Consider the following 18,917-nt stretch of genomic DNA (forward strand, 5'->3'; position numbering starts at 1 on the left):
TAATCATTCTATTGTAACCATCCTTGCTAGCACAACTGTTATGCTAGAACAAGTCCCTGACAACATCCTTTGTCTAAGCTACTAAAGAGAAGTGAGAGAAAGCTCCATTTTCCATCTATCACAGTATCCTTATTGTGTTGCCTGTCTTGTAAGAAATATAACCACTACAAAATACTATTTCCTACAGACTCATAGTTCCCGAGTTTGTCACTACTTCCTACTTAATATCTGACCACACGTCTACTTAACAACAGCTTACCTGTCAAGGTTCAAATATACAAGCAAGACTCATACTTGGGAATTAAAAAAAAAACAAACAAACCAAACACAAAACCCAAACAAAAATCTATGAGACCTGCAGTAATCATCTGTTCTTAGCTTTATTTCAAAACCCAACTTGAATATGCTTCTGTAGAGGCCAGTGAGAAGTTTGATGACCAGAGAATAAATTGGATTTTGGATATTTTAATGGGACATGCAAGATTAATCACAATGAGGATTATACTTTGAGTGGCTCATTCAGTCTACACATTTCCTTCTATATAGCAAGGATGAATCCCGGGTCATGTGTAAGGATATTGGTCAGCCCAGCCCACATATGCCCTCCCCTCCCACCCCAAACTGCTCTTGCCAGATGGTGTTCAAACTGAGAGCTCATGAGCAGCAACTGTCCCAAAGACCTTAGTCTGTGAGCAGCTGCCCTATTCCAAGGAGGAACTTCAAAGGCAGGAAAAGGACCCACATGTTTTGTGGTGCAGGTGGTCTGTTTTAGGTGTTTGAGAAACTCAAAACTTGGGGGAGAGGTTAAGTTTATTTTGCATGCATTTTAGTGGCCTGACACACAGGAGGGCAAAGCACGTGGCCTGCCATGGCAGGCAAACTGAGTATCACTGCATTGGTGGCATCCAGACTACAGGGCATTATGGTTACATGGACATCTGCAACTCTTAGCCTCCTTTATCTTTCTCTCCACAATAATCAACTATCAAAAAAAAAACAAAAACAGAAAACCAACCAAAACCAAAACCAAAAACCAGTGAGGAGGGGAAGGAGAACAAAGTCAGCCAGAACTGCGCCTTGACATTTATAAATAACTGCCCAATAACTGCTGGAAATGCAAGTGGAAGCAACAGCCAATCACACACCCAACTAGTTTATTTATATGCTACGCTGTTAGAAGACTGAAATACCTATTTTTAAACTTTGCTCTATACGTTTTGGTAGCTAATCATCGCAATGTTCGTTATCATAGCTACCAGCAATAGCTTACCATGTGCAACAGTATTTTTGTTATAGTTCACACAAAAATACACAGATGTTGTACCTACATACAAGCACAAACATGCAAAGAGATTCTGGTGCAAATAAGGATTTCTCATCAGCTTCAAGCAATGAGATTTATTACAGTATGTCGTTCTGTCTAGTGTTCTACAGACATGCGTCATCTCGAAATAAAAATTAATGGCTAGTCAAATAATGCATCAACATACCATTTGAAACACTCCCTGTGCCCATGAAACCTTCTGCCTTTAAAGAGTTAGCAGCTGAAAACACTTAAAGGAAATTTAAAAAACCAAAACCAAACCAAAAAACTCAGCATACAAAGAATTGTTTTTCAATTTCTTAATACTAATTATAAAACATTAGCTGCATTAACTGACAACAGCCTCAAGTCCATGTATTGCTATCTTTTCCAGTTTCTTTTCTTCTACTAGCAAGAATCTAAGCCCTCATGTGACAATATTAACACTCACCACACCACTCATTTACAGAATCCACAGGTCATTTATTACAGGTAGCTAGGGATAGGCTACAGAGGAAATAAATTATATCCAGAACAGCAAGGGGTTTCCTTCAGAATGCATGTTTTAAGTTGTCATATTTATAAAGTTCTTAATCATTACTGGGATAATATAAGTATATACAAAGTATATATGTACAAAATAATCATATATACATACACACTATATATATATATAATTATTGGAATAATCAGTAAGTGAGTGTATGTCTAATACATTTCCTGCTTTTAGATAGTTAGTTTCACTTCTTTTCAACAGTTGTATTGTCCTCTTTTAGTATTTCCCATATGCAAGGCAGCAAAGTAGAGGAATCTGTTCAAAACCTGCAATTTTGTTCATGATGCCTTCCTACCAAGAGTTCAGCTGTTTCTCCTGTTATCACTTCCAGGTGGTCAGTATAGGCTTTCCTGAATCTCTTGCACGATTTCCTTTTACTCCAGTGGATTGCCCAGGACGACTTCGCAAGTCACGATCGGGACCATCACTTTGTGCCATCTCTTCATCATATCTGAAAATAAGATAACCCCTTCAATGCCTTGTCCTGTTATTCACTACACAAAGAAGAGTAGGTCCTCTATATTTGATTTTGCTTAATATCTAGCACTGAAATTTAAAACAAGCTGTTCTACACACAGCTTGTATTCTACAAATGCACAGTCTGACATGCAGCTATTATTCAAGGAAATACACTACCAGATGATGTTACAATACAGATCAACTGAACCATCTTCAGCTACTTTTTGAAAGAAACAAAACATCTGGCAGCCTTGGTTAAACTCCTGAGTTTGTGAAATTTTATACTTGTGAAACTTCCCATGTACTTCTGTATTTCTCCTCACTACAGAAGTCTGTGGTTAAGCCAGAACATCAGACTGCTGGCAGTTCAATAAAGTCTTAAGCTATTGCTTCAAACAGGATTGTTAGCTGCCATGTTAAAAAACTCCACTGTTGCATTAGAGAGCAAGTAGAGAAAAAACGAGGTGAACAAACAACTGTGCTTAAATTAAATGTATCTGATGACATGCATTTTGTAACACTTAACCACAGTGATAAGCAGTTCCTAAATATCTAAGTCCATTATGGCCTCAGATAACCTCAATATATACTTACCTCTCAGCTGCCACACAAATTCCAAGCAGAAATTGGCTACAGATGCGTAATTATAATTATCAAAAGATAATACTACAATATTTTATTGAACAGTCATAACATATACTTAATTACACTACTGTTTAGGTATTCACAGCTACCATGCATAAAACACTCATTCAAACTTAAGTCATAATTCAGACAACACTTGCATTTAACTGTCTTTACTAGAATATAAAAAGAGTATTTAAGATCAGTATGAAGTAGCGGACCACTGTACATAACACATTCCTGACATACTGAACAACTGTACCACAAATGCCAGAGAAACTATCTGAATATTTTCTTAAAAAATACGAGAAACTATCAAAAACATGGTATTTAAATCAGTGTTCCTCTGCATAAAACCAATCAATCCTAGATAAATCCTTCAGACAGTCCAACATAAAGCTCTGTCTCCTTAATTTCTGTTTTTGTAATCCAGATTAGGGAATTAAAAAAAAAAAAAAACAAACCAAAATTGACAACTAATTACTATTACATCCATGAATTACAGGAGTCAAGAGGTGTCTTTTCTATGAAGTGAGAGAAAAATTGTATCAAATAGCTATTATATCAATTTAACTACCATCTACATATTACATTCAATACAACTGAAGTTCTACACATGTAAAAGACAAACACTCTCTTAGCCTCTATCCCTCAAATCCAGCTGCTGAAAGCTCAGAAGGTGTAGAAAAGTGACATTCCCTTTGGCGAAGAGGCAAGGCAGCTCTGCTTTAATGCACTCCCACCTCCAACATGTCTACTGAAGCTCCAAAAAACCGAAGTAGTACTTTGTGCCCATTTTTTCACAAAAGAATGAAGTTCATCTTATCTCTATGGTCTACATTATACATTAAAAAAGTGAGGTGACTGGAAAACATTTGCATTTATACAGAACATTGATAAAACTTACAAGACTTCATAATTGCCAAGAACTTCTTTTGGTGGAGATTTATTCCACTTACAGTCTGGAATTTCCCCATTAGGCACAGCAATGTTAAGTGTGTCATTAATAAGATTATACTTCAAGATGCGATCATTAGCGGTACTGGAAGTAAGAGAAGGGGAAGCATTAACCTACAAAAGGAAAAGAAAAACCAGTCAGCACCAATTTTTTGCATGGTACATAGTTCTCCAAACAGCATGTGTGATGACTACATATACTATTTGGGAAATCAAGACTCAGCGTCTCAAAGCACATCTTTCAGTTCCTCAGACACTGGAAGGAATCCCCCACTGGGCATTTCTCTTTTTACTCAAAAAAAAAAAAAAAACAAACCAAAAACCCACACCACTAAATGTCTGCAGTGCCAGCCTGAAGATTTTTGTTGAGACTAGATGCACAAGGCTGAATCAGACAACACATGGATTTTTGTTTAATTTTCTAAGCTTACATAGATACCAACCCCACAGATTTCAGTTGCTTACAGTTTGCCTGGTTCACTCCAACAGCTGTTCTACACAGGAACCTGTGAGTTTCTTCTAGGTAAACAGCTTTTAATGTTCTTAATCCAAGTTCTCCCCTGTTAACTTGTGAGCTGGAGAAACATATACACGCTCTCTATTCAAAGCACTACATTGCATCTTGTACTAATTAAAACTGGGATTCATTTTACATATCTTTTGTGTTCCACATTTATTATGGAGAAGAGGTATCAGAATAACAAACATTTTTTCTTTAATAAAGTCCATTTACATTTGAACTTTCACTGTCAGTTAGATTGAGAAGGAAGAAAGCTGGCAAAAATGTATGTTGAACACAGATCTGAAGTCAATACACTAAAGAGAAATGTATGGTGGGGGGGGAACCCCTTCAAATATCCCAATTACCCGTTGTTTGCCCCTTTTCCTTCACAATCCGCAACATTAAGGCCATAACAGCATTTAAAACTTAAGTTCTATGTTATGCTCCGCTGAGCCAATGCCAATTTTCCAGCTAGTGATACAGTATCTAAGAGGGCTGCTACCACTCAGACTGCCTCTGAATTCCAATTGCATGGATGTACTGGATTTGAAAGAGAAAACAGAAATCCACAAATAGAAACACCAAACAAACAGGAAACAAAAGCACATGCAAGCTTGGTCATCACATGGTCTGTTTTACTTTCCATGATTTTTCTTAATCCACTTACCTGAGGAACAAAAGACATTTTTTCAAAAGAGGAAAGACTACACTGAAATCTACTTAGTTAAAACTAGTAAACTTTGTGAAATGAGAAGGAAGTTTTTTCCCTGTATTTTACGTAACTTTACCTCAATTAGCCATGGTTTAAGCTTGTCATCAATGATAATGTCATATCCATAACACTCAAAGCAGTGTTTATCATTATTCATTACAGGCTAAAAAAAAGAGAAGAAGACATCAATATGTATTAAAATCAACAGTTAGCACATAACCTGATTGCATACTCTGTTTGCTAGAAATCACTACAATCACCGTGACTACATTATGAATCTTCTACAAGTTTTCAGTGGTTTTACTCTAATACAAGCTTCCTAACTAGTAAGTTTAGGATTGCCTATTTTTTCCAAGCTGTAAGTAAATATTTCGATTTTAATGACTGTATTAATGCCAAGTACTAACTTATACTATTTTTCCATTATGTTATGAAAAGAAGAGTTTGCTTCTTTTTTTGTTTGCAAACAAAAAACGTTTGGCATATTTTGCAAAAGTAATAACAATATTAAAAGCCTGAATGCATCAGGAAACATGCATCAGGAAGTTTTAACATTTACATAACACGGCTTCGCATAACTGTGAATTATTCAAATTTCAGAAAAAGAAGACTTATTCAAACACATTTCTTTTACTCTGCTAATATAACCATGCAGAGTAGAAATTTGAGGTCAAACAATTACCAGATACATTTAAAAACTGTAATTAGCTCAAGTAAACTATGATCCTGAAAGGCAAGAGAGAGCAAGGACCAAGTTGTGCTTGGATGCGCAACGTCTAGAGAATCAGTAGTTTTCCAGCATCTGCTAACCATTTGTGGTGTGCATGGTAAGAATTTTCTTCTACGCAAATCTCATTAGCTTTTTTAAAGAAACCTTTGTAACAGGTTAGTGAGATGTTTTCCCCTAGGCTAATAATGAAAGCTTTTCCATTCCTCAGGGAGTGAAAGGGACTTGTTCCTCAAGCATCTCTCATTACAACTGCCATTGTCAGAAAGACAGAGGAGCAAAATATTTCATGCTCAATAATTCTCAGCACTTTTTCCTCTTCTCTTTCAAGCTTCTTCTAACATTTGGATTAAGTCCCTTTTCTTCTCACATCTGGTTTCAAATATGATCACACAGCAGAGGGTGAGTTGAACCATTCCTCCCCACCTCCCACTGATCCTAGCTTCACAACCTGCCCTTCTTTCTTGCGCTGATTCTGGTGTTCAGCTGGTCCTTTAGTGAAGCAATTCAGCTTATTACACTGGCACAGTACTAACCCATCAATAAAGCAATATAATAATTGTCAGCTGGGCGAGTGAGCTGATTCAGCTCAAGACGGTGCCAGGACCAACCCAAAAGAGATGACAGGACCATGCACTTGGGAACAGGGCAGTCCTTGAGACCGGCGAGCTCTTCAGTCACCCCAGCTGACCCACAGAGAGATACCTGCTCTCTACTGTAATCACGGGATATTACCCAAACACTAGAAAGCCACTTAAGCAGAGGATTGGCTTTTAAGTAAGTGTTCATGATAACTATGTGACTCGTGAGGTGAAAGTAAGTTATGCAACTCTGCTGAACTAAAAGCCTTATGTTTGCTTTAACAAATTGTCCTCCAGAGCTATTTTTTCTTTGACACATTTGTTATTGCTGAAATGACGTCACGTGCCTTGGCAGAGCTTAATACTATTCACAAGGGCACTATCAAGTCATATTAAATAGTTCACAGAGCCCTCAAGGAAAGAGATTCATTCACTTCTTCAGTATGCACAGACAGCTCACCCACTCACCCAAAATTCAAGTCCACTCAGAGAAGTCAAAAAATAACAGAATTGCAGAAATCAGCATCAACACCATCACTCAAATAGCAGGAAAAAGATTTTAGGGGTTTTGATGGCAAACTCACTTTCATGGTTACGAGAAGCCTGCAGCCGTAATGCCGTTGCTGGCAGCATTCCAGGAACAGTACTCACCGCAACAGCCTTCAGTGACTGCACAATTATCCAGTGAATTTCATCAAATAATTTGTTTGTGACTTCCTTTCCACGAGTGCTCTCCAGATACAGGCGTAAGTTACTCACTGTCCACTTGCCTCCATGGATATGATTGTAATCATCCTGACAAGTAAAGGAGTTAGCTCAGTCTTAAGATTTTGAAGTTGTTCTGCAGTTTTGTTTCATGCACAAGAGCCCACTTACACTTACATACAAGTACTGCTCTAAAAACAAACTCAGCCAGTAATTTTTACTCTACAGCTTTATTAAGACTTCAGCTTTACTTTGAACTGCCCTCTGTATAAACAACTGATTTTACTATAGCTGTATATGTTTATATCACACATTGCAAATCAAGTAATAAATCTTTCTTTGGAGAAAGAAACCAACTGGTACTTTGACAGCTTTATAGTAAAACATAATTTATGATTTGGAAATATAGGTTTTAAAATGTGAAAGGAAAGAATTGAACTTTTTCCTCCTCTGGGATAAGGGAGAAATAATTAAGTGAGCAATAGCCAAATTTCACTGAAGTAAGCTGTTTTAAAATGGAGCACTTGAAAGTGCTTATCTCTGTTTATTCATTTAAAATGTGACTTGTCTGTTTCCCCAAAGGCAACCATGGTATTATCTTAATGGTGCTACCAACACCAGTTACATTCAAGAAGACTGTGAAATGACCTGAATTATTTTTAAACATTAACTTTTCAAGTAGTTCAGTATTTTGATATAGAAAAAACTACTATGTGCTACTGAAACAGAACAGGGGGAAAAGGAGGTTACTTTATATTTGTCTTTTCAAAGGCTATCAATGCTCTGCATTACATTCTCTTTAAATGGAAAGACAAGAACAAACTGAGAGTGTTCTTACTGATGGAAAGTCACGCGTTCAGCCCTCGTATAACTCTCAGGACAAATGCTTTGCCCCTTTAAAAAGGTTCTCCTCAGAGCATTTGTAACGATTAATGATTGTATGCCTGCTAAATTATAAAACACAATGCAGAGAACAGTTCTCAGAGGAGCAAAATCTGTGGTCCTCTAAGATGAGGTCAGAGAAACCTCTATCTATTCTTAGGCTTTTCTACAGCTCCCCCCTTAGTACATTTGGAAAACTGGACTGTACAAATAAAGACCTCAAACATGGTTCTCAGGACTTGCTGCGTGGAAAAAATGTCTTGAGAGCAGATTCCAGAGATCAAAGTTTCAACCTTCTTTGCATTGCAGAACAAGTACTCAAATCAAAATAGATTGCAAATGGGTAGAGCCTTACACAATCACAGCTGCTTAATTAAAAATATTAGAGTATTGCAGGCTATGCAGAAGGTCACTAAATGAAAATTATTATGTAGAATTACTGTTGCTTTGTTTGCATTGCACATGCAGCAAATAATAACCTAGAACTGTATTTTCCAGTACAAACATTATAATGGGTATAGTGATTTACCCTCCTTCTTGCATTTATGATTTCCCTCTCCCAATATTGACTTGTACATTTTTCAAATTAGGGATGTTTTCCCATTACTTAGTAGGGTACAAACACACTGGAACTCTGATTCACGTAGGGCTTAGCGCAGAGATTAACAGCTAGAACGTAAAGAGTTTTTCTAGACCACATAACGATTTTGATAAATTACTTGGCAGTTCAAATTAGGTTCTTCTTCTAAAACTGTACAGCCTAAGTGTCTCCAAAGTTAGACAAGTTTAAAATGCTGGGGAACATAGAACGGATAGAGTGGCTTTACATTAAACTTCTCTCACTTCTTTCTACAAAACTCAACAGATATTAGTAGTTCAGGAATTATACAGTTTTTCAAATATTCTAGTAATGACTCTACATTTTTAAGCTGCTACTTCTATACCCACTTCTGTTGTCTCTTCTTCAGGTAACCTCACCACTACTTTCACCTCTACTTTTATATGGGAGAAATCTTGAAGACCATTATTTAAATGGTAGGGAAGATGAAAGGATGTGTAATAATAGGGATAGGCAACATATCACATGCCTCACCTCTTCACTACTACTGCAAACAGCACCATGATTTATGCTCTAAATTGTACAGGGTATGCTTTCACCACAAGCAATTCCCAGTGTGCCCTGTCAGAACCATAATGTGTTTGAAGCACTTCACAAACCAGCACCTGAGCAAGAAAATGTTTGTAGTACTGAAAAATGCCACATTTTGACACTTACCCTGGTTTATAACTACCACCACAAGTGACATGTCCGTGGAAGTGTTCAAAAAACATATAGATGAGGCTGTTAGTGACATGGTTTAGTGGTGGACTTGGCAGTCCTGGGGTAATGGTTGGACTTGAGTTGATTCTATGGTTCTACAGAATGTCCACATAAAAGCAATCCTGTTATGCTGCACGTCTTACAGAACAATAACAGGCACAGCACATTTAGCAAGGTTGCAATTTAAGATACATTAAATGTATCTTGTGAGTGTTTGTGTATGCACACATGAATATATATGCATGAGTGTACGCGTGTGTGTATGTACATACACATTTATTTTCCATACTCTTAAACTAAAAACTATGAAATTAGGAAGTGCAACAGTAAAGTTTTAATTACTGTAACAGACACATGGTCTATAAATCATGGACATCCGCTAAAAATGCAAAAGGGACAGTCATCATCATCAAGTGGATTCCCTCAAGAAACAAGGCTTGGGCAGCAACAGTGTATGCCCATTTGTGCATGTCCCCCCTGACCCACTGGCCTTTCCTCCCACCGGTGAATTTCAGCCTATTGTGACATAAGGAAGTGCTGTCAAAGCTATCAGGTTTCCACGTGTTTTATGAACGTCAATGGCAAATTACACGACAGAATAGTTCTGCAGGCAGAACTCCATCTTTGTCCATTCAGGAGGAAGACACCACCTGGCCAGGCAGCAAACATCCATCTCCAAGCTCCCAACTGCACATTCCCTTTGTTAACCAGAGAATGAAGGCAGGGAGGTGGGTGGTAGTGGGCAGAGCAGGGAAAACATAGGAAGAAGCTGGAAAGTATTGTGATGAGTAAGTGCTGGAAATAGGAAAGCTGAATAACCTCATGGGAGAGAAAGAGCAGGAAGGGGAGATCAGGAAGGCGATATTAAAGTGCTATTATAAAATACAAATCTACAGGAACCAGGCTTCATTAATTCCACTGCTCACAGAATCAATTCCTAAATGAGCATATTAGCATTTAAATGACAGGAGACTTGGAAGAAAACCCCTGCTTTCAACTAGTGCAAGTCAATACTGAAGACATCCTAGCCTATTATGGGGCTGCAACTCCTTATCTTGCATACTTTCTATCTGCAGTCTTCTAAAATTTATTTATTTAGAAGTTCAAGTTGAAGTATTTTAATTGCAAGATGATGAAGAATATGACAAATAAAACCTTTTTATTTGAAGTTTTTGGGACAATTTAAGAAAACTAGTTTTGCTACAAAAGAGCACCTAAGTACACTTACCCCATGTTTCTGAATGGCAACATTTGTAAGATGTACGAACATGTTATCCAGTTCACTTGTACTTGGTGTGTATTTTACTGTGCAAAACCGGCAAAATCCAAGTTTATACCTTAAATGCAAGAAGTCATTAAAATGTATTAAACCCCAACAGGAAATCAGGAAAAGAGCATCCTAGGATACCATGCATATTAAACTTCTTTGTGCAACCAGCACAACCTTATTTGACTACATTAAATGTTCTCTCAAAATAAAATACAAACACACACAATCTTACATGTAACATCTCAGTGGACGATACGTAGATACTAAAACATATAGACGAAGATCAAATTTCTTTCCACCAATAAGTAATGGATTGTTGATATAGAGAGAAATCACATAGGCTTCTTTGGAAGACTGAGATACAAACCTGAAAAACACAAATCATGTTTCAGAATGTGATAATTGCAATGATATGATCTGGTAAGTCTTTTTCTTCTTTAGTAGTCCGTACATCGGCTGAAATCTTGCATCTTTTGCATGTATAATGCATAAAGCTGTAGTGGTTAATAATACACACTTGGCATCAGGTATTATATACACCAAAAAACATTAAAAATACTATGCAGATGACCAAGATCAATTAACCATTTAAACTCAGTTTCAAAGTTAACAGGGTAGCTGACTGAGCCCTGCAGAATGTAGCTCCATGAGCTAGTCTTTTCCTGGAGAACATTTAGAGCTTGCCATGGTTCAGACAAGCAAACAGTACGTAGTACATTACCTTCATTAGCCAAGGTCTTATAGAACATTTGTATTTATGCTTGGTGTGCATTGGCAAACCACTGTGAAAAGCTAAGATAACTTTCAGATTGTGACATTCTTCAGATTCCAAGTCAAAAGGGTTGGGGAAAGACTTGAGTGATAGTCAACCAGTCACTTTATAACAGGAAAAAAATCAACATTAGCTGTGTGATCAAAACCTTTACTAGTCAGAGAAAAACACAGACTGCTGACCTGTTTCATCCATTTAGAAGTAGATCACCAATATTTTTGTGCTCCAAATGGATAACGTATTTCATATAAATGCACTCTTCTTTTGTACTAATTAAAAAAGTTATTTAATATGTATTTAATAATTACTGAAATTGCTTAGGGAAAGATTTTTCTCTTGTTTTCTGCTATTTAATACCATGAAGCAGAACAATTTTTTCCCCAACAACACTGAAAGCATTTTTATAAAGAATAGTTAATTGAACAGTGCTTTGTACCTCCTCATACCAAAACAAATCATATTAAAACCTGCTTGAAGGAGGAAGTCAGATAACAACTGAGATTAAATGCAAAACTAACTATATAATAACAAAGCAATACTAATGGAATACTTTTCCCATGCATCACACAATTAGCATGTCGATGTGGTTCACCTGATTACAGAAAGTATAGTAAAGGGTTTGGGTTTTAAGAACTTACGAAGATGTTTTGCTATCTCGAGACCATTTTTTAATTTGGGAGAGTTTATTGATCAGAAATATTCCTTTTCCTTGAGCTTTGCCACAAGGTTTCATAATCCAAGTGCTGGAAGGATTTTTTCTAAATTCTTCTACAAAGAGATTATAATCGGCCGGAAGCATAAAAGTAACAGGAACAAAATCTGAGTGAAGGAAAAAAAACCCACATAAGGTGCACAATTAAGGACACTGTTTCTGATAAGGCTATTGACACACAGAGACTAAAAAATCCCCATCATTTCTGTATTTTCAGTTTCCCAGTCTAGCACAATCCAGCTTCATTAAGACGTACGTTGACTTTTCTCTCATTGAAATTCTAGGTTTAGGTTTTTACTTAAACAACCAATTGCAAAATATTGCTGCTAACTTCAGCTAAATAGATTTTAATTCACATGAATTAATTTTCTTTTTCTGTTTATCTGCTGTGAAATTAGAGTACTACATAACATTCCAACTTAACTTCATCAAACTTTTTCAATTCCCTATGTCAGCTTTTACCATTCCACTAACCACCTTACCATTCCCTGTGCACCAAACATGTGAATGCTGATGTTGCTTCTTCTTTGGATGAGATAATTTTTATTTCCCTGTAACTCCCATTAGTCACTTACTTGCTCCCAAAATCAGTATTACCACGTTTACTGAAATCTAAAGAAAAGCATTTGTTGCTTTTTGCTGCCAGATTATCTTCACTTCCATACACACAGAACTGCTGCTCTTTTTCAGGGATGAACAGTGCTTTCCTTTTACTTTCCCAGGATGTAAATCAGCTCAATGTATCCCCATTTCTGTTTCACTCCAGTGCATTCTGACCTCCAAAACAACTTCACTCCCCTCATTCCTGATCTATTGATGGTTTGGTTTTTGTTTGTTTAATTTCCTGGCAGTCATTCCTTGTTTTCCAACTTTCCCCAAATTTCTCCTCTGAAGAGTTTGTTCATCCTGTTCTGTTCAGAGTCTCTCTGCAAAAGTTTATTTTAGTTTTTGCTCCAGTATAAGATATTCAGATAATGCTTTTTCACTTTTGAATTAAACTACAGCCCCGTCTCATATGAAGTTCCAGAGTTCTTTGGTTTCACCACTAATCTTATTGCAGAGTACCTTAATCCCACGATTTTCCCTCTTCAAAATTATTTAAAACAAAACAAATTCAACAAAAACCCAACCAACCCACCCCTCCCCTAGACTCCCCCCAGCCACAAAAAGCCTAGTTACAGATCTATTTCTGTACCCTTACACTTAAAAATAGCGATTTCATTATTACTTCATCCAATGTTGCTTCAGCTAATGCTGCACTGTTAAATTCAGTCTTCTTTAAAGACCCTATTACCCACAAAACAAAGTCTAATACAACCTCCATGCACACAAACTGGATTTGTGCTCCTCTGAGTACTGCTGAATACTAGCAAGTACACAATGGAGGAATTGGGCCTTAGTGCTCTGGTAACACAACAGGAAAACAGAAATGTTCAGTCTTTTATTCCTACTTTTTCTCTAATTTCAACTAAGATCCTGAGCAAGTGGCATCCCCTCTATTCCTCTCAATTTGTAAAATATTAGCTATTTTCCTTCAAAGGAAAGATTGTGAAAAGCTTTGAAAATACAGTATTTCTTATGAAATATTCACTACTACTGTTTTTATCACTTTACCTATTCTCTGCTTCCTTCTGCTCTAATTCAGGCTTGAGGGGAGGGAAAAGGAGGAGAAGACAGACAGAAAAGGCTGTAAAGTTTGCAGAATAGAGCAAACAATTTTAGGACAAAGTGCACTTTACTCATTGACAGGGACAGAGCATTTCAAGATAGTAATTTTAAAGGTCTAACACTTCAGAGGTTCAGTGCTTTTGGCACAGAAAAGCTAGCTCAGGTTACTGACTACACAGGAAAAATGATTAATGCTGACAATGAGAACCACATACCCAAATAAATATATTTCCCATTTTCATCCTTTTCTGCAAGAGGACTTCCTTCTTTCTCAAGTTCTTTCCTGTATCGCTTGATATTCTTCACCATCAAATCTTTTCTGGTCAGTTCATAGTGGTTTGGGAAATGATTGACAATCTGGTCATCAGAGAGGCGGTAACCAGTTTCCACACTGAAAACATTTCTGATTGTTTGTACGCTCATCCTGAAAGCAAAGACAGATGCCAAATGACTTCACAGAACCATACAACAGTTTGGGTTGGAAAGGACCTTAAGATCTAGTTCCAACCCCCCTGCCATGGGCAGGGACACCTCACCCTAGACCATGTCGCCCAAGGCCCTGTACAACCTGGCCTTGAACACTGCCAGGGATGGAGCATTTACCACTTCTCTGGGCAACCTTTTCCAGCGCCTCACAGTGAAGAACTTTTTCCTTATATCTAACCTGAACTTCCCCTGTTTAAGTTTAAACCCATTACCCAAGAAACACAATTCAGCATGAAAAAGTTGATTTTTTTGTTTGTTTTGGTTTTTTTTGTTACATACACTTCAACTTTTCTCTCTTATTTTTCTTTATACTCTAATACCTTGCTGCAGTGGCAAAGCAACATGTGCTGAACTTCTATTAGAAAAATCCTGCCAGAGGTTTTATTGATCCCTTTACTACTACTAAAATTGGCACAAAAAGAGAGGAAAGGAAGATGACAACTTGGCCCTACTGGACTCTGGCTTGTTGATAGCAGGTTAAGCCCCAGAAGGACTCAAAAATGGCTAACACACACCCAAGTGCTACAGAAGCAACATTCTAAATCTGTTACTTCTCTTCCTGGAAACTCAGTTTTCCTCTTAAAAAAAAAAAGCCACAAAACCAACCTCCTACTGACTACCTTGCTATTCACATTGTCAAGCATATGAATTGAAAACAGTGATGCAGAGATCTTGCTAAAACCACCATAAACGCCAGATCAGGGGCTGCAGTGACAATGCCATCAAATCAGTTATCTACTTCATTTTTCACAGAAGACAAGAGCGGGACTATAGATACAAGAAAAGTTTTATTGCATGTCTCATATTGGAAATTTCAGAATATTTTTTGAATGCTATCAATCTGCTACGTTATCCTTTCAGGAAGAATAAACAAAACAAAACAACCATTCACACAACAGTTTCCACGAGTGTCCTGTTCTACCACTCCCTCCCAATCACATTCCAAAAGCATGAGCAGATTACTAGATTCCTGCCCATTTGAATAAGTGGTTCACAAAGCGTACACTTGGCAGCACAAACCGCCATTCTGTCATATCTGAAAGGGACAATATCAATTGTTTGGTTTACGTACAGCGTACTGTTTCTGCCAATTAATAGACTACTGCATTCTAGGATAGCATTTTATGGTCTTATATTACACAAATGGCAAAAAAGAAGCTAGATTTTTTACTCTCCTCCTTTCACAATTATTCTGACTTAATTTCACGTTCACTCTCAGTATTGAAATGTTGAATAACTAGTCTTCATATAAATCCTTATCATGAAGGAGAAGTACAGTTCTCAAGGCCTTTATTATAGAAGCCTGGACTCTGGTAACAGGACAAGCCTCCATTATATGGATAAAAGAATATTTAATCATATATTGGAACTGTGTACTCCTGGATTATTTTGTTTATGATGTGTTGCCAGAAAATTTTGGGAAACGATACATTCGAAGATTCCCCTCAGGCCACAAATCTCCTCCAACAGCAAAGGAAAAATTCTGCTTACTGCACACAAAAAAATCCCAAAATCAAGTAAAATCAAGTATCACAGTTCAAAAAACACTGAGCACAGCCTTTTCCCTGGGCTTTGCACAACTGGCATTCCCAGAAGTGATCAATATCTTGCTAGGTCACTGACTTCCCACTCCTTGACTAAACTTTTGTCAAACTGCAAAGATTCATGAGATGAGTAGCATGGGAACAGATCCATGCAGATGGCACCTTCTACCCAGGGGAACCCCGATGACTTTAGGAGGCCTGCACAGATATAGGAGTCTATCAATGCAAATCTGAACAGAAGACTAGTGATAGCCTGAGAAATTACAGAAACAATGTTACACTCTTAGGAGCACTGCAGTAAATCAATTACAATTTCTGTATCTTTCACTTTTCAACATGCATTTTGTTATATTAATGATATTAACATAAGATAATAAATGCTTCACAAAACTAGAAATTTGTATTTTTAATGTACTTACCAATAAAAATTCCAGTCTTCATTTTCTGCCACCTGAATCCAGCCTCTTTTTTCAAAGTTGTTTATTAGAACAGATTTTTCTATGTCAGTTACCCACTTTACTTTTCCTGCCATTATCCTAAAACAGAATCAACCTATTAGTAAAGAAAAGTTTAAAGATGTGAAGTTGAAAACAGGGGAGAACACAAACCAGGAAGGTCAAAGTGGATGAAAAGTAGCATCTAGAAAGGTCAGACCAGGTCGCTCAGAGCTTTATCCAGCCATGTTTTGAAACCCTCCAAAGTGGCATCTAGAAAGCACTTTAACATAAGACAGAAGTAGTAAATTAAATTAAAAATCAAGGAAAATAACAGGACTGAAACCCTGCATTTGTGAACTGGACAACTGCAAACAAGGACACTAGTTACAAGGACCCTTCACACTCCCCAGCCAATCCACCTTTTCTGAATGGGCACGCAACTCACATCTCCCTCTAAAGACACTAATGTCAGAAATCACTGTTGTACACTTACTCGGTAATGTTTACAGAACCAAGCACAGAGCACAAACAGCTCTTGGACTCCCAACACAGGAGGGACACAGACCTGCTCAAGCGAGTCCAGAGGAGGCCACAAAGTTGATGAGAAGGCTGAAGCACCTCTCCTATGATGACAGGCTGAGAGAGCTGGGCTTGTTCAGCCTGGAAAAGGCTCTGGAAGGACCCTGTAACAGTCTTCCCATACCTAAAGGGGCCTACAAGAAATCTGGAAAGGGAGTTTTTACAAGGCCATGTAGGCACAGGACAAGGGGGAATGGCTTTAAACTGAAAGAGGGGAGATTTCCATTAGATATTACGAAAAAATTCTTTGCTGTGAGGGTGCTGAGGCCCTGGCACAGGCTGCCCAGAGAAGCTGTGGCTGCCCCATCCCTGGCAGTGTTTAAGGCCAGGTTGGGCAGGTTTTGGAGCAACTTGCTCTAGTGGAGGGTGTCCCTGCCTCTGGCAGGGGAGTTGGAATTAGATGATCTTTAAGGTCTCTTTCAACCAGTCTGTGATTCTATGATGTCTAACCAAGATTTACATACATATACCTTTTTGCTTTATTTTGAAGTAGGACAGTTCACATGGATCATTTCATGACTGTAGGAAAAAAAGAAAACTAGTGGGGTGGGGGAATATGGATAAATTGATATCATTAGCAGCGCCATAGGTGGGCACTGGGGACCCTGCCTGCCTGCTCTGCTTGGGAAAAGGTACCTCCGCAGGCCAAGGGGCTGAAAGGTGGGAAATGCGGCCAGTGAAATAGAGGTGAAATGCTGGAGACTGCCAGACAGACTTGTTTGGAAAAGGCTGCATTGCAAACAGGGTTTATTTCAAGGCCAGGCTGGACGGGGCTTTGACCAATGTGTTCTAGTGGAAGGTGTGCCTGCCCAAGGCAGGAGGGTTGGAACTAGATTGTCTTCAAGGTCCCTTCCACCTCAAACCATTCTATGATTAAACTCCTGACAGCAGGATTTACACAAATTTAAGGTTGTTAGAACAGTGCTTATAAACTGCATTTCAATTCATGACACCTAGGTGTCACTTTCTACAACAGATCTCTCACATGTCCAGATCAGCCTTTCATGTTAGGACTGCAGGATTGCCTGAAGGGACTTCAGGAGGTCTCTTGTCAAGCCTCCTGCTCAATGCTGGGTTAGCTCTGAGGTCAAAACAGGTTGCTCAGAGCTTTATCCAGCCACATTCGGAAAACTCCCAAAGATGGAGATAGCATAGCTTCTCTAGGCATCCTGTCTCACTGCTTGATTGGCTTCATGGGGAAAAGGTGGCTTTTTTTTTCCCCCTCATGTATTGTTCCATATATTCTGAAACTCTCTTCTTTCAGCTTATGCTTGATGCCTCTCATCTTCCCAGCCTTCATCCTGCTAAAGAGCCTGGATATGACCTTTTTATAACCTCCTCACAGGTACAGGCAGGCTGCTATTAGGTCACCCCAGAGCCACCTCTTCTCCAGGCTGAAGAAACAGAGTTGCCCAGCTTCTCCTCACCAGACAAGTGCTTCAGACCCCTGACCATCTTGGTAACCCCCCGCTCAACTCACTTTGGTTTATTAATGTCTGTCTTGTTCTGGGGGCTTGAGTGACTTTTGTCAATCCTCTGATATACTGTATTTTATATATATACACACACACCTTATATATGTAATATATATACATATACCTTGCCCTTTTTGTTTGAGAAAGACAGCCAAATCTAGCAAGGTGGGAATGCAGAACAAATGCACTGAAGGAGAATTGCGCACAAGCCCAGCACCCACAACTGCGACCTCTCTGAAGCGCAGGCTGAAGCTTTCTGAAAGCAGCAGGCACTTACCCACTTGCACTCTCCTCTACAGGGCTGTTTGATGACATAACCTTCATATCATCTTAACTTGTGCATTAATGCAATACCAATGAAGATGGGGGCGAAGCAGCATGAATTGAAGCATGTCATCCTTTGTGCATACATAATCTAGAGCCAAAATCCTACAATCCCGTTGATGTGGACATCAATGTATCTGCCCCATCTCTAATTAAGTGGTGAAGCCCAGTCTCCTAGGATCTAGGCCTGATTAATATGTAACTATTAAGCAAGCTAACATATATTCATGAGCAAATGTTAACAACTGCTAAAGCTCTCATAAGCAGTTTCAATGCTGCTGCTTAGTCTTTCTGCAGTTCATTTCACAAATTACTTTTATA

General features: G+C 38.2%; 1 protein-coding gene across 1 annotated transcript; it reads right to left on the reverse strand.

Annotated features, from left to right (window-relative positions):
- Positions 1-2,180: 2,180 nt before the first annotated feature.
- Positions 2,181-16,335, reverse strand: TTLL1 (tubulin tyrosine ligase-like family, member 1). The gene is made up of 9 exons (XM_010019066.1): positions 16,201-16,335; positions 13,967-14,175; positions 12,010-12,190; positions 10,832-10,966; positions 10,558-10,666; positions 7,073-7,216; positions 5,190-5,276; positions 3,850-4,013; positions 2,181-2,310 (listed from the first exon to the last, which is right to left on the reverse strand). The coding sequence occupies exons 1-9, from the start codon at positions 16,311-16,313 to the stop codon at positions 2,181-2,183; spliced, it is 1,272 nt and encodes a 423-aa protein (XP_010017368.1). The 5' UTR covers positions 16,314-16,335.
- Positions 16,336-18,917: the final 2,582 nt, after the last annotated feature.

The sequence above is a fragment of the Nestor notabilis genome, unplaced genomic scaffold (genome assembly GCF_000696875.1).
Source record: "Nestor notabilis isolate BGI_N333 unplaced genomic scaffold, ASM69687v1 scaffold14447, whole genome shotgun sequence".
Lineage (NCBI taxonomy): Eukaryota > Metazoa > Chordata > Aves > Psittaciformes > Psittacidae > Nestor > Nestor notabilis.